This window comes from Scyliorhinus torazame, chromosome 2, assembly GCF_047496885.1.
Source record: "Scyliorhinus torazame isolate Kashiwa2021f chromosome 2, sScyTor2.1, whole genome shotgun sequence".
Classification (NCBI taxonomy): Eukaryota; Metazoa; Chordata; class Chondrichthyes; order Carcharhiniformes; family Scyliorhinidae; genus Scyliorhinus; species Scyliorhinus torazame.
The window spans coordinates 380,120,836-380,142,528 of record NC_092708.1 but is presented as its reverse complement, the minus strand read 5'-3'; the positions used below and the strand labels follow the sequence as shown (position 1 = coordinate 380,142,528).

Here is a 21,693-nt window from a genome sequence, read left to right as displayed (position 1 = left end):
GCTGCCCTGACTGAGATCAGCTAACTCAGCACCAAGAGAAGACTAAACCTATATCTTTCAAGGACATTTCTTTTAAGTTATAAATGGCAAAGAGGTCAATTGCACTGCTCATCTTCCAAGTAACTGAAAGAAAATGAGGAAACATCATAAAAGATGGCAGCCAGACCCATCAAGCTCCTTCCATGACATGGGAACATGCATTGACTTTTAGTCTATACATTTAACTACCACAGGGAACATTTGCATTAACATTCTCTGATCAATCCCAATCTACCATTGAACCCTCCTGGTCTTCTGTTCTTCCAACATTCCTCGTCTCACACCACTTAACAGCTACAGAAGAAAATGGCTTCATTCTGTGTTATACTGTCCCATGTTTCTACGATACAGTTAGATGAGTGACAGACATGGCCAGAATCATGTCACTCACTCAAGATAACTTGCAGACGTAGAAACAGCGCGCGCGCGCCGGGGGGGGGGGGGGGGGGGGGGGGGGAAGAAATTAACCTAGAGGAAGGGAGTCACTGATCATCTGTAGCAGTAAAAAAATAAAACATAATACTGTTAAAATAGACAAAGAACCACCAACATCAGAGCTACATCATCATTTTGTAAATGCAACATGGCACTAATCCATATATTCTAAAAACATCCCATATTTGATTAATCATAGTTATCATAGAATTTACAGTGCAGAAGGAGGCCATTCGGCCCATCGAGTCTGCACCGGCTCTTGGAAAGAGCACCCTACCCAAGGTCAACACCTCCACCCTATCCCCATAACCCAGTAACCCCACTAATGATTTGTGCGGAGTTATCCAATTTCAGCCCGGACAGTAGCTGAGTAGAGCTTTGGATAATAAACAAGTTTTAGTTCCTTCCAATGTTTATCAAGTGATCTCTATGGAATAATTATGGACATCAAAACAAAGACAGGCTCAGACACAGATATGGTGCCCCTATAATCCACGAGCGGACTAACACTCACATTCTGGATGAAGAGCACCACACAGCAAGTCACTGGACACACACCAGTATAAGTTACCATCATTGAATTACCTGGCAAGCTCTGTTACACTGTTCATAAATGAAAATGAAGGATATCTCTAAAATAAATTCAGAAAATATTACCATCGTGAAAGATAAACCAAGTTTTTTAAAATGTCATTCAGATTTTTGGGAGAAAACCCCTACCAAAAATGTCAATAATCAAGGAGAAAATAAAATAAATACTTCAACAAGATCAAAATGTTCGGATCTTCATATTACAAATAACTTCCATGTGAGTGAGCAAGTACCCACAAGACCTTCCTCCATTCTTCCACATAGCACTGAATTAGTCAGCACCTGATTAAAGCTTTGAAAGCATTTTGTCTCATTCCTCCTCCCTTTAACAAGATTTCTGCTTCCGCCACTGTTTCTGCCTGGAGGACATCACCAATCCAAGTCAAAGTATTTAGTTGATGATTTATTTTAAATGTATGCTCCATTCATTCCTCCTCCCAACAAAGCAGATCCGAACAGCAGCAGGGAACTTGCTGAGATCTGAGTGAGGCCAGCTGCAAACAACAATAAACTTCAGACTAAACGGGAAAAGTGACAAGAGAAATCAAACCTCAGAGAGCGGGCAGCAGCCTGAGCTGGCACTGCCTTGGCATGAATTTGTGTGGCACGCACACTCTGACAGACAGACACACACACACACACACACTGACAGACAGACACACACTGACAGACACACACTGACAGACACACACTGACAGACACAGACACACACACTGACAGACACAGACACACACACTGACAGACACACACTGACAGAGGCACACACACTGACAGAGGCACACACACTGACAGACAGACACACACACACACACTGACAGAGACACACACACTGACAGACACACACTGACTGACAGACACACACTGACTGACAGACACACACTGACTGACAGACACACACACTGACTGACAGACACACACACTGACTGACAGACACACACTGACAGACAGACACACACTGACAGACAGACACACACTGACAGACAGACACACACACACACACACACTGACTGACAGCCACACACACTGACAGAGACACACACACACTGACAGAGAGACACACACACACACTGAGAGACACACACACACACTGAGAGACACACACACACTGACTGACACACACTGACTGACAGACACACACACTGACTGACAGACACTGACAGAGACACACACACACACACTGACTGACACACACACTGACTGACACACACACTGACTGACAGACACTGACTGACAGACACACACTGACAGACACACACTGACAGACACACACTGACAGACACAGCCTGTGGATTGGGTATAATAATGAACTCCTGGCACTTGTGGCTGTGGGATTGGAGAGACCTCCTCTCCCTTCCAGGCAGAAACTTCCAGAGCAGCCTCTGCGCCAACTCTAGTGACAGGAGGAGTGGGAGCAGAGCTCTCACCAACCGCCCAATACAACCTCATCCTCGCGCCACCGCAACTGCACGAAACACCGCTCAGATCGACAGCAAGACTCCCCCCGCTATGGAGGCGATCGGCGTGAACACTCACGGGGCTGAAGCTGTCCTCATCCTCACCAAACTGGTGGAGGGGGAAATACCGGCTCCGGCTCGCCCTTCTCATCCTCGGCCCGCCCCCGAAAGAGTCTACGTCACGCGCGGCTTGTGTTGAACGTCACGCCCGCCTTACGCAAACGTCACCCCGGAGCAGAGCTGACTTTGCGCATGCGCCTCCGTGCTGGCGGCGGCCACCGTTTCCATGGTGACGGACGCACATCGGAGTGGCTTCCTTAGTTTACCCCCTTAATCATCAGTCAACGGGCTTTTAATAGATATATATTTGTGTGTGTGTGTGCAAAGCCAGGGACAAATTGGAGCCGAGGAGGATTATTTGTCGCAGAAATAGCAATTGGAGCCGGGTTGCTTCCAGCTACAGCCATCTTGAGAAACCCATTGTGGTCAAAACAAGAGGGGGGAATCATTGAAGTGGCTCCCTCAAACAGCAGCCAAAAGGAAAGGGAAGGATAACATTGTGCTGAGGAATCACCTCAGGCTTACAGACACGACCGTCCACCCTTGCTTTCTACCTCAGCCCAACATTGTGTGGACCCTTTCCTGGGGCAATAGGCAAAGGGTTTGATTTTCCAGTGTGTGTGAGGGGGGTGGATTGGAGAGTCTGCACAGCAGGAATCCTCACAACACTGCAACTCTGAAGCTCACTGCAAGTCACCATGCCGAAGAAAAAAGGCAAAGGGTAATCTACCTTCATTTTCTTTTAAATGAACTTTTAAAATTAATTTTAGAGCTTGTACAAAGTTTTCCCTGTGTTCTCTGCACGCAAACTATTTTCACGAAGAAGCCTTCAAACCATTACTTTTTTTGTATTTAAAAAAAAAAGTAACTATTAATGGGGGATAGGGCTTTATGGTGAAGTATAATTAAACAAAGACACCACCCTGAAAACGCTGAAAAAAATAGCTGGGAGCAGGTGGCATGTTGATCAGCATCTGTAAAGAGAAAACAGGTTGACACTTTGGATTTGACCCTTTTTCTCATTTTTTCTCATTTATCCGAAACACAGATTAATTTGTTTTGTTATTGTTCAAAGATTGTGTATTGTAGAAACATGGCAAGTAGCGTATAATACAAGGGATGTCAAGTTTGTTGGAAGAATAGCTACCAGTTTAAGTTACCTGTATATTACTCCATTGATCCCATGTCAAGCAACTAAACATCTTCTGTTGGCTCACTGCATCGTAGTAACAAATTTATGGGGGCATGATGCAAATTGCGATGACACAGTTGGCTGTTTCTGTAATCTAATGAACAATGCCTTTTTACTGTATTAATTTAATGTATCATAATGGGGATAACAATTCATTTATCGTTGTTTCATGTCCTTTTCTCCCCGAGCTTTCTCTCTCTGATTTGCTAGATCAAAGATGGAGAACTGGTCTCGGGAGAGAAATAATCTGGAAAGATAATTGTTGTCCAAAGACCGTGTGTACCATCAACTGTTTCCTTCCTAGTAAAACTTAAGGTGCTGGTCATGGGCTTAGCAAGAATGTCTTCCATAATTAACTAGCTTGTCAAAATTTAGTGAATTAGGCTCATGCATGAGGACTGTGAAATTGGATGGAGTAAAAAAGGGTTGACATTTGAGAAATTGTATAAATATTTTAGAGAGGAAAGATATAAACTAACTAGAAAAATACCTCCATTACTTATGGCACAAAATTCCATTACTTCAAATGCCGCCTGTATGCTATTAAAAAAACAAAATAATGCAGATACTGGAAATCTAGACCAAAACAGAAAATGTTGGAAATGTACAACAGGTCAAGTAGCATCAGTAGGAAGAGAAACCGAGCTAACAGACTGAATTTTTGTTCTGGGTCAGGACTCTGATATTGAGTGAATTTCTGGATTCTGCAGTAGCGCAGTGGTTAGCACTGCTGCCTCACGCCGCCGAGGACCTGGGTTCAATCCAAGCCCCAGGTCACTGTCCGTGTCTGCATGGGTCTCACCCCCACAACCCAAAGGTAGGTGGATTGGCCACGCTAAAGTGACCCTTAATTGGAACAAAAAAGAAATGGGTACTCTAAATTTATTAAAAGAAAATTCTGGATCCTGACCCTGGATTTTGTTTTCTTTAACCTCCCCAGTGCTACCCAAAAATAAATCAAAAAATTAAACTTGCACTCGTCCTGAGCACCACCTTCAGGACTGACAGATTGGCAGTCCCATTATCAGAAAGAGAGAGAGGTGCTTCAAGATGGAAGCGCTTTTAAATTTTCACAGAAGGCCACAGCTGGTGGAGGAGCAGCCCTGCCAGAGGACAGCCAATGGCCACTGCCATGGCCGATGGCTAAGGGGTGCAGGGAGGCTGGGGTTCAGCAGTTGGACGGAGTGCTTTTTTCAAAAATGTTTGTTTATCCATTAAGAAAAGAAAACAAGGATGAAAAGGTCACTTCAAAATTTGCCAATGAATCAGATGCAGAGAAGGCAATGGCAAATGCTGCTTTGTGGGAATCGAGACTGAATGCACTTGATAAGTCGCGAGTGGAGTACCGTGATACAGCACGAACGCTTGCCAGGACCAATGAAACCTTAATGAACGATCGGTTTCAAGTGGAGAGGGATGCCATGGAAGTGATCTCATACTTGAAGAAACAGGACTTGGAGAAAGAGGCAATGGTAATAATCTTGGATGTTTTCCTGACTATTTTAAAACTTAATACTGTTTTCCAGAATATTTTAAAACTTAATACTTTTAAAACATTTTTTTCACCCCCCCCCCCATCACATTCCTTGTGACATATGGCCATTGTGCCACCTGGAAGGTTTTGCGTTTTGGCCTACGTTAAGGCTGTTCAGTAGCTCGGCACTGCAAGAGAAACCTGCTGCAAATGTGTCTCTTTGAGTACAGGCCAAGCTATTGCTTAGTGCATATCATTGATGACTTTGTCCAGAATAATTTATTATGTGGAGAACTAGAGGTGCGAACTGGCAAGATAATATTAAGTGGTTAAGTTACTGGGGCAACACCCCCGGGAAATGCCTTTAGATATATGCAGGTGAGGGCTTTTGTGAGGAGACAGGTGAGGGAATTCCCGTTGCTCCCGGCACAAGAAATTCAAGACAGGGTGATCTCGGGTGTATGGGTCGGGGAGGGCAAGGTGTCGGCAATACACCAGGAGATGAAAGAAGAGGGGAAGTGCTGGTAGAAGAGTTGAAGGGTAAATGGGAGGAGGAGCTGGGGGAGGAGATAGAGGAAGGTCTGTGGGCTGATGCTCTAGGTAGGGTTAATTCCTCCTCCTCGTGTGCCAGGCTCAGCCTGATACAATTTAAGGTGGTTCACAGAGCTCACTTGACGGGGGCGAGGTTGAACAGGTTCTTTGGGGTAGAGGACAGATGTGGAAGGTGCTCAGGGAGCCCGACGAACCATGTCCATATGTTTTGGTCATGCCCGGCACTGGAGGGGTTCTGAAGAGGAGTGGCGGGAGCAATATCTCAGGTGGTGAAAGTCCGGGTCAAGCCAAGCTGGGGGCTAGCAATATTTGGAGTAGTGGACGAACCGGGAGTGCAGGAGGCGAAAGAGGCCGGCATTCTGGCCTTTGCGTCCCTAGTAGCCCGGCGAAGGATCTTGCTAATGTGGAAGGAGGCGAAGCCCCCCCAGCGTGGAGGCCTGGATAAATGATATGGCTGGGTTCATAAAGTTGGAGAGGATTAAGTTCGCCTTGAGAGGGTCTGCGCAGGGGTTCTACAGGCGGTGGCAACCGTTCCTAGACTATCTCGCGGAGCGTTAGAGGAAGGTCGGTCAGCAGCAACCTGGGGAGGGGGGGGACTGCCTGGGAGGGTGGATGAGCAAGAGATAACATGAAAGGTTGGGGAAACTGGCACGTACGGGAGAGAGCCAGTGTACAAAGCTATGTAAATATATCATTTTGCCATGTATATATCTTGCTCTGCGCGATTTCTCATTATTTTGTTCCGGGGGGGGGGGCGGTTATTGTTTGTAAGGGAGAAAAATTGTGTTAAAAAACTTTAATAAATATATATATTTTTAAAAAGTTACTGGGGCAACAAATCTTCACCACTTGAACAACTAGCAATTGGGTCATTAATGTTTTCTGTAAAATCCAATTTTCTTTTAAGTTCTTCCCTCAATCTAGTACTACAGTTATATATTATTCAAAGGAACCAGAACTTTCAACATGACACAAAGTCATCAACTAAAATGTTTTTTAAAAATTCTTTCTTGGGATGCAAGTGTTGCTGGTAAGGCCAGCATTTGTTGCTCATCCCTAATTGCCTTTGAGAAACTGGGGCTTACAGGGTTACATGACGAAAACAGGCTGCATAATCATGGCTTGTATTCCTTTGAGTATTATGATCAAGGTATTACAATGTTAAAATAACTTGATGGGTGGGGTACAAGCAAAAAAACTTTTTTCTGGTGAGTGAATTAAGAACAGGGATTTTGTGGCACAGAGGTAGTGTCCGTCCCACTGTACCTGAAACTCCAGGTTCAAGTCTCACTTCATGATTTGACGGCCACGGAAGGTGCATTCATCGTGTGGCCAAATAGGTCGATCTTGAGCCAGTAAAATCTTCCAATATGCCTGATGGCGGTAAGAGAGCAGGAAAATTTCCTGGTCAGCCAATGACAAATAACTTTGCCAAACATAACACTGGATCAATCCAATGGAAGTCAATGGGCACCAAATATCTCGTAGGGCATTGTACCTGAAGGAGGGGAAGAAAGAATCAAGAACAAAGAACCATATCTTAAAATTAGAGATAAGGCTATTTGGGAATGAAATTGGAATGTATTTTTCACACAAAGAATAGTAGCAATCTGAAAGTCTCTCATTTAAATAGGACAAATTAGGCTTTCAAAATTGGGAATGAAGGGATATGGGGCAACGGGTAAATGGCATTTAGGTGAAGATCAACTGCAATCTAATTGAATGACAGAGCAGGCTCCAAGGACTGAATGGTCTACTCCTATTCCTATGTCCCTGAATATTTTTTGCTTTGATTAGTTCAAGTAATCCTGCTGGCATGATGGCTAAGGTGTTCGTGAACTAACATGGCAAATTTTGTGCCTTGCAATTTGGAAGAATGTGCCTGCAGGAAGGGAATGAAAATTGAAGGCTAATTGGAATTTGACAGTGATCTAAGATAGTTGAATCTTGTCAATGTAATTGAAGGATTTTTGTATTTTACAGATCAGCAAACTGCAGCAGCAAATAGTGGACCAAAAGCAGCAAGTGGTTGAGGACAATAAAAAATTGGTAAGAAGCTGCAGTGTTCCAGTTACAACAGTAATTATGGGACGTGTTCAAAGAAAGCACTGGTTTTTGAGAATGGTGGCCAATTCTGGGTACCACACTTTGGGAAGGATGTCAAAACTCAGGAGAGGGTGCAGAGAAGATTTGCTAAAAGAGAAATTTACTAGAATAGAACAAGGATTGAGGGATTTTAGTTATGTGGCGAGACTAGAGTAGCTGGGGTCATTCTCCTTAGAGCAGAGAAGGTTGAGAAGATATTTGATAAAGATATTAAAAATCATGAATGGTTTTGATAAGGTAAATAGGATAAACTGTAGAAGGGACCAGAGGTTGCAGATTGGCAAAAGAACCAGAGGTGACATGAGGAAACCTCTTTTTTTACACTGTGATATTTTGTGATCTGGAATGTGGCGTGAGAAAGGTTGATAGACGTATATGAAATAACACTCAAAAAAGAACAGGATTAATATTCAAAGGGAATATTTTTTTTAAATAACAATGGGGAAAAGAACAGGGGATTAATTCAATAGCTCGACGAAATAGCCAGCATTGTCACTTTGGGCCGAATGGTCTCCTGTACTGTATCATTCTCTGATTCAATTAAATTAATTTTCTTTGACAGTAGCGAAAGGAAGGACACTGTACCATTTGGACTTATGCCTACATGTAAAGTTGTGTTGATGTCTTCTCACCAGTCCCACTGGACGCCTCAAAACATTCAAGCCAATATAGTACTTTCGAATGTAATCATTGTCATGTAGGAAGTGACAGGAATGGCAGAAAGCAGCAAAACAGTGGTAAATGATTGTTTTTCAGGCTGGAGGACTGTAAACTGTGCTATTCCCCAAGGATCAGTGATAGGATCGCTGATGTATATAAATTACCTGGATATTGGAATACAGAGTAAAATTTCAAAATTTGCCTATGATTCCAAACTTGAAGGTGTAGCAAGCAGCGAGTATTATAGACTTGACAGGTGTACAAGATTATGACAGGTTTAGATAAGGTAGACAAAGAAAGCTGTTCCCATTACGTCTGGGGGTACAGATTTTAGGTCTGGGTAAGAGTTGCAGGAGGATTTGAGGAAGAATTTATTTTACGCAGAGAGCAGTAATGACCTGGAACTCTCTACCTACAAGGATGCTGGGATGATTTCAAAAGGAAATTAGGTGGGCACTTTTGTAGGGCTATGGGAATGGAGCAGGGGAATGGGAGTGAAGGCAGAACAACATGGTTTGATGAGCTGAATGACCTCTTTCGGTGCTGTAGATACTGTATTACTCCATGTGACACCTGGGTTTTTCAGGTGAATATAGTTGGATCGATAACGAGTGGGGGGGAAAAACATTTAAAAGATGTGCACAGTGTGCTATCTGTGAAGACATCCACTGCGATCATTGTTAGCTAAGCTTGCACTCACACTGTCGTCTTCCTTCAGTTTGAAGCTCACACCCAACAGATGGATCAACTGCAAAACAAAATGTTGCAAAAGACGAAAGAAATACAGCTGATCCAAGAGGAACTGAACAGGGTCAAGGAGTTTAGGAAGAAACAAGTTTTCCTGGAAAATGAATTGGATGATGTGAGCCTGTTTAGATTTCCTTGTTATCCCAGTCTGAAAACCAGAATTGTTCGGAAACTGGACATTTTGGTGGTAGAGAACTTTAGTGTTTGAGCCATTGTGCACTATTTTTTTTGTATGTTTGAAAAATGCTTGCCCAGACTTGAACAGGAAAAGCCATGCTCAAAAGGTGGTGATTGACTTGCTGTGGTACATTGGGCTATCTTGAGAATATCTTCAACCATCGATGTTCACAAAGAAATCAATCTGAATAAAACAATTTGAGTAACCGGACATTTTTGAAATGCCATGCAAGTTGCGGGGGCACAGTACAGGTTGGATGTCCAAAATCTGGGAAAATCTGAACTCCAGCCTGGTCTCGTTATCGAGGGTGCTGGATTTTGGACATCGTACCTTTATACCTGCACCTCAGAAGGGCTTTACACCTCCTCTGAATGGTGGGAAGATGTGAGTGGTAAACATTTATTTTCCCGCACGATTTTCATCACTGTTGCACCTTTCACAATCTCAGGATGGTCCAAGGAGCTTTACAGCTAATGCAGTGCTTTTGAAATGTTGGGCACGATTCAGTGTTGGGACGAGGTTGTTGAATCTCGCTAGAGACCTCCATCGGGAATTGCGCCGCTCAAAACATCTCTGAAGATTCAATGGAATCTCACGAGAGGTCAAGTTCTGGGCCTGAGGCTGCTGAGACGGGTCAAAAAATCGGGGCAGCCTTTAAAAATAGTGCCCCAATCCACAAGTAGTTGTCTACTAAAGTGTGGTCTTGATGGGGAGTTCCTTGCCGAGGCCCAAAAAAAAGACAAATTGCCATTGAATAGCGGGGCAGCGCCGAGAAACACCCCTCTAAATGCGCCATTCAGCGAACTTTAACTTAAGTTTGCTGCATCACACCCATAGTCGTTTTTAGAACGTAGTTAACACTGCAGCCAATTTGTCTACAACCAGCTACCATAAACAGCAACAAGATAAATGACCAGATGATTCGTTTTAGTGATGATGGTTGGGGTGAATATTGACCGAGGCACTGAGGAGACCGCCCCTGCTCGTGCCTTGGGATCTTTAACGTCCACCTGAGAGGGCAGATGGGACCTCGGTTAATATCTCAGTTGAAGTGTATCATTACTTGGGAAAGGGATGCAAGTTTCAGGGGTGACAAAAGGGAGACCGACAATAAAAAAAATTCTCTTCTTGCAGATAAAGGACATAATGAACCTAACAAACAAAGAACACAAAGAAACACTGAGGCAACTGGAAAGCAAGTTTTTTGAAGAAAAGGTATGTGAAGAAGCTATCCTGAAAGTAATTTATTTCAGCCTCTCAGGATTCAGTAAAAATGTTTTACAGTAAGGTGCAGAGTTGCTGGTGACAAATAGTGCTCATGAAGCAATAGAATATGTACTTTTCCCTTCTGTCTTTCCCTCTTGTGTCCTAGCATGGTGATCTCCGAGACCAGAGTCTCAGAAGACCAAATTCTTCCGTCTAGGACTCGAGGGCTAGGAGGGAAGATAGGGAGGGGGTGGTTTGCAGGAGAAGATCAATGGCGAGTCACCTTGACTCTTTTAGTGGATAGTGAATGACATTTGCAGAAGCCTCTGTGTATAAGGCTGTTGGTTGGGAACAGCAATGCTGCAGAAAGAACGTGAAACAAAAAGAATATAAAATGTTTTAAATAGAAAGATAATACTTCAGCAACCTCGGGAATTGTGGTTAGCACAATTGCTTCACAGCTCCAGGGTCCCAGGTTCGATTCCCGGCTTGGGTCACTGTCTGTGCGGAGTCTGCACATCCTCCCCGTGTGTGCATGGGTTTCCTCTGGGTGCTCCGGTTTCCTCCCACAGTCCAAAGATGTGCGGGTTAGGTGGATTGGCCATGCTAAATTTCCCATAGTGTCCAAAATTGCCCTTAGTGTTGGGTGGGGTTTCTGGGTTATGGGATAGGGTGGAGGTGTTGACCTTGGGTAGGGTGCTCTTTCCAAGAGCCGGTGCAGACTCGATGGGCTGAATGGCCTCCTTCTGCACTGTAAATTCTATGTAATTGAACCTGCTTTCCTCTTTATAATTCTCCTTTTAAAGGAACTTTCTCATTTCCCATTTAAAAAGTAATGCACTGTGCTGCAGAAATGGCAGAGAAAATCAACAAGGGTACTTTATCCTCGTGCATTATAATTGTTAAGCTAATGACAAACTTCAAGCTTAAATGAAGTGTCCACGATAATGTTTTCTTACTTTTTAGATGCGACTGGAGAGGGAGGCTGAGCAGAGACTAAGTCAACTGACTGAGCAGGCTCACACTGAAGCTATCATGTACGTTACTCCTGGATGGATTTTCTGCATGGATGTGGTTTCATTTAGTAAAAGCAATAAATAGTTATAATGGAATTTTGCAAACACTCTGTAGATGTGACTAAAGGGCTTAATTTTCCCATGGTATCATTTGAATAGCATCTGCATTTTAAGGCTCTGCTTTGGATTTTGGGAACCCTGAAACTAGAGGGGAACAAAGGAGACACTGAACCCAATAATAAGGTGCTTTTACTTTCTTGTTCCTGCTCCAAATAAAGTTTAATAGGACCGTTCACCACTTTATGGCCAATTACGTACTTAAAATCACTATTGCGCTGTAGGAATTGCGGCAGCCAAAATGCACCCAGCAAGGTCCCACAAACAGCAGTGAGCAGATAATCGGTGTTTAGATGATGGTTGAGAGATAGACATAGAATTTACAGTGCAGAAGGAGGCCATTCGGCCCATAGAGTCTGCACCGGTTCTTGGAAAGAGCACCCTACTTAAGCCCACACAACCACCCCATCCTCGTAACCCAGCAACCCCACACAACCCCTTTGGGCACTAAGGGAAATTTAGCATGGCCAATCCACCCAACCTGCACATCTTTGGACTGTGGGAGGAAACCGGAGCACCCGGAGGAAACCCAAGCAGACGGGGGAGAACATGCAGACTCCCCACAGACAGTGACCCAAGCCAGGAATCAAACCTGGGTCCTTGGAGCTGTGAAATGACAGTGCTAACCACTGTGCTACCGTACCAAGATAGGTATTGGCCATTTTATATCCATTTGAGAGCAGACATTTAACATCACATCTGAAATACAGCACTACCTACAGTGAATCTGTGAAGTTGTTTCTTTGGTAACCTTGGATGAGCACAGCCTACGCATTTAAAAAAAAAAATTTAAGTGCCCAATTCTTTTTTTTCCCCCCAATTAAGGGGAAATTTAGCGCGGCCAATCCACCTACCCTGCACATCTGTTGGGTTGTGGGGGTGAGACACATGCAAACACGGATAGAATGTGTAAATTCCGCACAGACCGTGACCCAGAGCCGGGATCGAACCCGGGTCCTCAGTGCCATGAGGCAGCAGTGCCAACCAGTGTGCCACCCTGCTGCCCCAAGAATCTCCTTTTCAATGCGGGCCTATTTTGTGTTCACTGCTGGTTGACATCCTGGACATTGGCAACTAGTCATTTCTGCTTTCTCTGAGGCATTGTTGTGTGCAGGACAGATGATGAACCATCACAAGCTAAGGACAGCAATTTCCATCCTTGTGCTGTAATACATTGAAACACCACTGTCCAGCAGTTGCTTCACTGCATTCTCCTGAGCAACGTATCTGCAGAAGATTATGCCAGTTTCTGTGCTGCAGGGTAGATCCTATTGAATTGATAAGGCCTTAATTTGTGTTAGTAACTAAATATTACTTCCATCCAATTCTAGCTTTGGATACACATTTAACAATGCTAGTTTTGGAGGAGTGATACTTTTTAAAAGGTTGCTTGCTAAAAGGTAATACAGTATGGGCAGTGAGCAGGAGAATGTGGTTAATTAGGTGTGTAGAAAGTCACCAGTGCAAACTTGATGGGCCTATTGCCTATGATAGCAGTTCTAATTCTTTAGTTAATCAAATCCTGTTCCCTTCCACAGGAATCTCAATGAAAGAACTCGCTGTGTCTTTAAAGAAAATATAAGGCTAAATGAGATGGTGAAGATCTATAAGAATGATGAAGAACATATGAGGGAGTCTCACAAGATTCTAGAAGAGAAAAGCATACAGCTTGAGAGTGAAAAGGTGTTGCATTCATTGAAGACTAAGTGAAGCATCCGCTTTTTGTAAAACTCATCTGTTAACAGAATAATGTGGAGATGCCGGCGTTGGATGGGGTGAGCACAGTAAGAAGTCTTACAACACAGGTTTGTTCCGAATCACTAGCTTTCGGAGCACAGCTCCTTCCTCCTGGTGAATGAAGAGGTGGGTTCCAGAAACAGGTAATTAACATCGCGCGTCAATCGCCAGGCAGGAATGTTCCCTTCCAGTCGGGGAACACTTCAGCAGTCAAGGGCATTCAGCCTCTGATCTTTGGGTAAGCGTGCTCCAAGGCGACCTTCAGGACGCGCTACAACGCACAATCGCTGAGCAGAAACTTATAGCCAAGTTCCGCACACGAGTACAGACCTGTAAAGATTTAATTACCTGCAAAGACTCTCATTCATTGTCTTGCATCAATGACTCTGTCTATATATGTTTCTGGAACCCACCTCTTCATTTACCTAAGGAAGGAGCTGTGCTCCGAAAGCTAGTGATTCAAAACAAGCCTGTTGGACTTTAACCTGGTGTTGTAAGACTTCTTGCTGAACAGAACAATAGTAACTGTACAAGTTCAGAAAGCGGTCTTAGCTGCAAGTTTGGAGATCTAGACTGAAATTAAGTGATTCAGTTTAGTCCTGCAATGTATTAGTCCTCTGTACTAGGTAGTTTTGGGAACGTGTATTCCGCACTGCAGTGTTTTCTGGTGGTTTTGATCCAGGAATGGTATTTTTTAAATGCATTTGTTATTGTTGAATACTCATACATATTAATATAGCGAATATCGGTGCTAGGGAGCGTAAGATTTTTCCAAGTTGGTCTCCCAATGTCCATGTCAATTATTAGGAGTGCAGTTACTTGATCGTTCTTCGCACAAATAAAAAAGCCCCATTTTGGAATTAAGTCATATAAACCAAAAGGCCAATGGTAGAGGTACTGTAATTAATTTCAACACCTCTAAGCTAGACAGGGTAGAAAGTCAGCAAGGGTTTATGCTCTGATCTATGTCAGTAACCATTATTGGCTCTCAATTAAGAATAGCTTTGTGCTGATGACCCCTGTCCCAACCCCACCACCTTTCCAGTGAATTTTTCTGTTGTGCTGTAAGTGTCGATATCGGAGCAGAATTAGGCCATTCGACCCATCGAGTCTGCCCCGCCATTCTATCATGGCTCATGTGTTTCTCATCCCCATTCTCCTGCCTTCTCTCCGAAACGTCTGAGAGTAGGTATGAATACAACTGGAACAAAGATCCTGTTATCTTAGTGCAGGGTTTACCAAACTTTGAGCTGTGGAACTCCTTGTGACCTTCCAAAGAGCATTGGGGAATCCCAAACAATCTCATTATATCAATGCCCTTTTTTTTGTCATAAATTAAATGCAAACACAGAAATCACATGTAAAATAAGTATTTTATAGTTATATGCATGTATATACTAAGAATTAGGAAGAGGCACACAGTCGCAAACCAGCTATGCGGCCCCCTCCATATGAACCTCTGGCCAAGCCACCATCCCATAGCCCCTTAAAATTAACCCCTGGAAGGCATACCCAATTTAGGAGTGGCTAACCTAGTAATAATTTAAAAGTTCCCTTGTTAAAAAAATAATTCTTGCCTTTACCATCTGCTTGATCCTAGGGCCGCCGGCTTGGTCCAAGGTCCCTTCCCGTCGCCTGTCTTCTGAGCCACCTTCGTTGTTGGCTGCCGATTATTCTGCCCCGAAAAGGCGAGATTGGCCTAGTTGAATTGTTCAATCAGAGCAAAGTTTCTTGGAGCATCCAGTGCAAAAAGAGGCTTTGCTCTGATTGGCCTATTTGTTTTCTCTAATAATTATTTTAAAACTTTGCACGCTTGAGCCAGTGTTTGCAGGTCACGCGTCAGCCGCCAGTTTCACGGACCCCCTGAAGGGGCTCGCGGACCCCATTTGGGGACCTTTGCTTTAGTGAGACTATAATTTTAGCCACACAGTGACCTAATAATACAGTATCAAATAGCACCACTTAATGGTTTTGTGCAAGGTCACTGGTTCTCACATTTCAGATAACAGATGGAACTGAGACTAATTAAAATCCTGGAATCCAGCATGGTAAAAATGCAGTTTTACTTCTGGAGTCACCATAAAACAATAGTCCTGGTTTTACACACTGAGCTCACTGGTGAAGCAAGCATAAGAAAATAAGGAAGGTGAGTAAAGGCCTTTGAACTCTGAAGCTCAGTGTTTCCCAGAATTTAACATTTTAAAATAATCAAGTTTTTTGCCACCAGTATCCATTTGAGTGTTTTTTAAATAAAAAAAGGGGTGCCACAGCAGCACAGTGGTTAGCACTGTTGTTTTACAATGCCAGGGACCTGGGTTCGATTCCTGACTTGGATCAGTGTCTGTGCAAAGTCTATATGTTCTCCCAGTGTTTGCATGGGTTTCCTCAGGGTGCTCCAGTTTCCTCCCACAGTCCAAAGATGTGCAGGTTAGGTAGATTGGCTATGCTAAATTGTCCTTAGTGTCCAAAAAGGTTAGGTTGGGTTACTGGGTAACAGGGATAGGGTGGAGGTGTGGGTTTAAGTAAGGTGCTCTTTCCAGGGGCCGGTGCAGACTTGTTGGGCCGAATGGCCTCTTTCTGCACTGTAGATTCTATGAAGACATTTCATGTGTATTTTTATTCTTAGTGATGAATGTATTTTTTCCAAATACCTGTTTTAAAACTATTTTTTAAACTTATTTAAAGTTGTATCATGTTGCTCTTATTAGCCTTAGTTTATAGAACATAGAACATAGAACAATACAGCGCAGTACAGGCCCTTCGGCCCACGATGTTGCACCGAAACAAAAGCCATCCAACCTACACTATGCCATTATCATCCATATGTTTATCCAATAAACTTTTAAATGCCCTCAATGTTGGCGAGTTCACCACTGTAGCAGGTAGGGCATTCCACGGCCTCACTACTCTTTGCGTAAAGAACCTACCTCTGACCTCTGTCCTATATCTATTACCCCTCAGTTTAAAGTTATGTCCCCTCGTGCCAGCCATATCCATCCGCGGGAGAAGGCTCTCACTGTCCACCCTATCCAACCCCCTGATCATTTTGTATGCCTCTATTAAGTCTCCTCTCCTTCTTTCATCCAACGAAAACAACCTCAAGTCCATCAGCCTTTCCTCATAAGATTTTCCCTCCATACCAGGCAACATCCTGGTAAATCTCCTCTGCACCCGCTCCAAAGCCTCCACGTCCTTCCTATAATGCGGTGACCAGAACTGTACGCAATACTCCAAATGCGGCCGGACCAGAGTTCTGTACAGCTGCAACATGACCTCCCGACTCCGGAACTCAATCCCTCTACCAATAAAGGCCAACACTCCATAGGCCTTCTTCACAACCCTATCAACCTGGGTGGCAACTTTCAGGGATCTATGTACATGGACACCTAGATCCCTCTGCTCATCCACACTTTCAAGAACTTTACCATTAGCCAAATATTCCGCATTCCTGTTATTCCTTCCAAAGTGAATCACCTCACACTTCTCTACATTAAACTCCATTTGCCACCTCTCGGCCCAGCTCTGCAGCTTATCTATATCCCTCTGTAATCTGCTACATCCTTCCACACTATCGACAACACCACCGACTTTAGTATCGTCTGCAAATTTACTCACCCACCCTTCTGCGCCTTCCTCTAGGTCATTGATAAAAATGACAAACAGCAACGGCCCCAGAACAGATCCTTGTGGTACTCCACTTGTGACTGTACTCCATTCTGAACATTTCCCATCAACCACCACCCTCTGTCTTCTTTCAGCTAGCCAATTTCTGATCCACATCTCTAAATCACCCTCAATCCCCAGCCTCCGTATTTTTTGCAATAGCCTACCGTGGGGAACCTTATCAAACGCTTTGCTGAAATCCATATACACCACATCAACTGCTCTACCCTCGTCTACCTGTTCAGTCACCTTCTCAAAGAACTCAATAAGGTTTGTGAGGCATGACCTACCCTTCACAAAGCCATGCTGACTATCCCTGATCATATTATTCCTATCTAGATGATTATAAATCTTGTCTCTTATAATCCCCTCCAAGACTTTACCCACTACAGACGTGAGGCTCACCGGCCTATAGTTGCCAGGGTTGTCTCTGCTCCCCTTTTTGAACAAAGGGACCACATTTGCTGTCCTCCAGTGCTCTGGCACTATTCCTGTAGCCAATGATGACATAAAAATCAAAGCCAAAGGTCCAGCAATCTCTTCCCTGGCCTCCCATAGAATCCTAGGATAAATCCCATCAGGTCCCAGGGACTTATCTATTTTCAGCCTGTCCAGAATTGCCAACACCTCTTCCCTACGTACCTCAATGCCATCTATTCTATTAGCCTGGGGCTCAGCATTCTCCTCCACAACATTATCTTTTTCCTGAGTGAATACTGACGAAAAATATTCATTTAGTATCTTGCCTATCTCTTCAGACTCCACACACAATTTCCCATCCCTGTCCTTGACTGGTCCTACTCTTTCCCTAGTCATTCGCTTATTCCTGACATACCTATAGAAAGCTTTTGGGTTTTCCTTGATCCTTCCTGCCAAATACTTCTCATGTCCCCTCCTTGCTCGTCTTAGCTCTCTCTTTAGATCCTTCCTCGCTACCTTGTAACTATCCATCGCCCCAACCGAAACTTCACACTTCATCTTCACATAGGCCTCCTTCTTCCTCTTAACAAGAGATTCCACTTCCTTGGTAAACCACGGTTCCCTCGCTCGACGCCTTCCTCCCTGTCTGACCGGTACATACTTATCAAGAACACGCAGTAGCTGATCCTTGAACAAGCCCCACTTATCCAGTGTGCCCAACACTTGCAGCCTACTTCTCCACCTTATCCCCCCCAAGTCACGTCTAATGGCATCATAATTGCCCTTCCCCCAGCTATAACTCTTGCCCTGCGGTGTATACTTATCCCTTTCCATCATTAACGTAAACGTCACCGAATTGTGGTCACTGTCCCCAAAGTGCTCTCCTACCTCCAAATCCAACACCTGGCCTGGTTCATTACCCAAAACCAAATCCAACGTGGCCTCGCCTCTTGTTGGCCTGTCAACATATTGTTTCAGGAAACCCTCCTGCACACACTGTACAAAAAACGACCCATCTATTGTACTCAAACTATATCTTTTCCAGTCAATATTTGGAAAGTTAAAATCTCCCATAATAACTACCCTGTTACTTTCGCTCATATTATTTATTACCTCTAATTCTGTCACCTTTGCTCACAAGTCGCCAGGTATCTTTCTGATACCGCCACGTGGTTCAAGTTCAAGTTATGATTAATAATGCAGCACACCGCTTAGTAAGAATTAAATCAACGGTCATTTATTATATACAGCAATTAATACTTATACAATAATCCTACTTCTAGACTAATACCTACAACTAACAGGCCAATACTTAACTTTGGGAATGGCCCACCAGGTCAGGGAAACGAATGGTCTTTCGAATTGGTCCTGAGCCCACGGGATTCGAAGGCTGATACTGGTCGATGGTTAGGAGTGTCTATCGGGTAGCGATCGCTGGAGTCAAACTTACTGTTTCTTTGTCGAAGGTTCTTGCGAAGGTTGCAAGCAGGAAGAGAAGGGTCGATCTGAACTTGGCCCCTTACTCTTATAGTTCCCAGGGGCTTCCCGCCTCTCGGGGTGGACCTTGACCCTGGTTCCAAGTGATTGGACTTGGTCCCAATCACTTGGTTCGATATGCTCCAATAATGGGGCGATTCCTTGATCGGGGGGGGTGGTCGCCCACCTTTCTTTGTGTTAGCCTCTCCTGGCACCGAGAGGTCTGGAGTAGCTTTATGTTGCTAATGTGTAGCAATTGTTCCCGGGGATGGCAGTTTACTATGCAGATGGCTGGGTTGTTGTGATGTTAATGGCTGCAGGTTTCGATCTGTCTGGATTCCCCCAGAGGCGAATACACTGTTTTACCTGCAGCTGTCCGTTTGAGTCCTGTTGGCTGATTTTCCCATCAGCCTCTGCCGTTCGCCATTTTGGATCGGGGTTTGACCAATTTAATCGGGAAGCAGCCATTTTACGTGGCTACAATCACCATGGCTATGCTTCCTGGGTGAATTTCAAGTAACCATTTTGCGTTTATTTTGTATCATTTAATATTTTGTCTATGTCAATAATGACACTTTGAACTGAGTTCTTTCCAGACAAAGAGCTTAAATTTCTCTAATCTTACCTCATAACTGGTCTTTACTCCTTTCATCCTCTTTAGTGCTTACATGCTTCAATGTTTTTATAAGGGTCGCAATCAATTGACATTAAAACATCATGTTTCTTGTTCTAGGAAACTAATGACCTATTAGTGAAAGAAAAAGTGTCACACTCAAGGAAGCAGAGAAAAATGATCAGCGAGCTTCAAAGGAAAGTGGAGAACTTGGAAAAGGCACTGGGACATATGGCATCCGAGTTTGAGGCAGAAAAGGAGGAAATCAAACGAGAAACTGAAATTAAAATGGCAACTGGCAAGATAGAGATTGAAAGGCTGCAAGCAGTGATTAAGTTGAAAGACAAGGAGATGAACCGAGTGAAGAAGCTGGCCAAAAACATCCTGGACCAGCGCACTGAGGTGGAACTGTTTTTCCTACAAGCCTTGGATGAAGTGAGGCAGAAGATCTTCCATAGTCGGGCTCACTACAAGCAAGCGGCCCAAATCGCATACCAGAAATTAATGCTGGATGCAAGTACTGGCAAGGAGGATTATCCCAAAATCAGGACCTTTAACAAGAGCGAGCATAGCACAAACTGTGTGTATCAAGATATGGAAGATGCTGATAAATGGTATGTTAAATTCCTAATGATATTTTGCCTTGTGTGAGGCCACATGTATGTAATAAAGCTGCCAACATGTATTTATAATTCCCAAACTTGGCCAGATTCAGAAACACACATCCTTAATAAGTCAGCCAGTCAGTTCAGGGGATTAAGAGATGCAACAAGAGTTATAAATCTATAGAACTAGACAGCATGGTGGCACAGTGGTTAGCACCGCTGCATATGGCGCTGAGGACCCGGGTTCGATCCCGGCCCCGGGTCACTGTCGGTGTGGAGTTTGCACATTCTCCCTTTGCCTGTGTGGGTCTCACCCCCACAATCCAAAGATGTGCAGGGTAGGTGGATTGGCTATGCTAAATTACTCCTTAATTGGGAAAAAAAATAATTGGATACTTTAAATTTATTTTTAAAAATTTTAATCTACAGAATTTGGTCAATTTATATCAATCGTGTGCTTCTTACAAACAGCATTTTGCCCTCAACCTGTTACTTTTATTCCTAAATAAAACCTTTTTTTCAGCATGTATATTGGAAAAGTGAATATCTCTGACTTAACTTGGGAGCAGAAAGAAAAAGTCTTACGCCTACTGTTTGCAAAGATGAATGGATTGAAAACAAATAGGTATGTTGAATTGAAATGTTGATACCTTGATCATTAACTCCAGAACATCAGATTGAGCTGCAATGCTCAGAAATAGTGGCCTATATAGTACCATCATATTATATACTTTAGTGTTATGTAGGCGGCACAATAGCACAGTGGTTAGCACTGTTGCTCAACAGCACCAGGGACCCGGGTTCGATTCCCGGTTTGGATCGCTGTCTGTGCTGAGTCTGCATGTTCTCCCCGTGTCTGCCTGGGTTTCCTCCAGGTGCTCCGGTTTCCTCCCACAAGTCCCAAAAGACATGCTTGTTAGGTGAATTGGACATTCAGAATTCTCCCTCTGTGTACCCGAACAGGCGCCGGAGTGTGGCAACTATGGGATTTTCAGAGTAACTTCATTGCAGTGTTAATGTTAAGCCTACTTGTAACATTAATAAAGATTATGATAGAATTATAGAATCCCTACCGTGCAGGGGGCCATTTGGCCCATCGTGTCTGCACCGGCCCTCTGGAAGGGCATCCCACCGAGGGTCAGGTCCCCTTAACTCAGTATATCCCTGTAACCCAGTAATCCCACCTAACCTTTTGGACTTAAGGGTCAATTTAGCATGGCCAATCCACCAAACCTACACATCTTTGGATTGTGGGAGGAAACCGGAGCACCTGGAGGAAACACGCAGACATGGGGAGAACGTGCAAACTCACAGTAACCCGAGGCCAGAATTGAATTCGGGTACCTGGCGCT

The 21,693-nt window shown here is 43.9% G+C and overlaps 2 protein-coding genes across 3 annotated transcripts in view; one reads left to right on the top strand and one right to left on the bottom strand.

Annotated features, from left to right (window-relative positions):
* entpd5a (ectonucleoside triphosphate diphosphohydrolase 5a) overlaps positions 1–2,690 on the bottom strand; it is a 37,238-nt gene extending 34,548 nt beyond the window's left edge. Inside the window, exon 1 of one of the 2 annotated variants that reach the window (XM_072493564.1) lies at positions 2,599–2,690. The gene's annotated coding sequence lies outside the window, so the exon portion shown is untranslated. The remainder of the gene's footprint in view (positions 1–2,598) is intronic. The other variant, XM_072493566.1, reaches the window with a different exon arrangement.
* A 115-nt stretch (positions 2,691–2,805) lies between these two features.
* Positions 2,806–21,693, top strand: part of LOC140404849 (basal body-orientation factor 1-like) — a 37,467-nt gene continuing 18,579 nt past the window's right edge. The window contains exons 1-9 of the mRNA XM_072493562.1: positions 2,806–3,300; positions 4,991–5,243; positions 7,781–7,846; positions 9,282–9,425; positions 10,623–10,703; positions 11,661–11,731; positions 13,366–13,510; positions 19,857–20,350; positions 20,865–20,966. Of these exons, the coding sequence (XP_072349663.1) occupies positions 3,278–3,300; positions 4,991–5,243; positions 7,781–7,846; positions 9,282–9,425; positions 10,623–10,703; positions 11,661–11,731; positions 13,366–13,510; positions 19,857–20,350; positions 20,865–20,966 (1,379 nt within the window). The 5' untranslated portion in view covers positions 2,806–3,277. The remainder of the gene's footprint in view (positions 3,301–4,990; positions 5,244–7,780; positions 7,847–9,281; positions 9,426–10,622; positions 10,704–11,660; positions 11,732–13,365; positions 13,511–19,856; positions 20,351–20,864; positions 20,967–21,693) is intronic.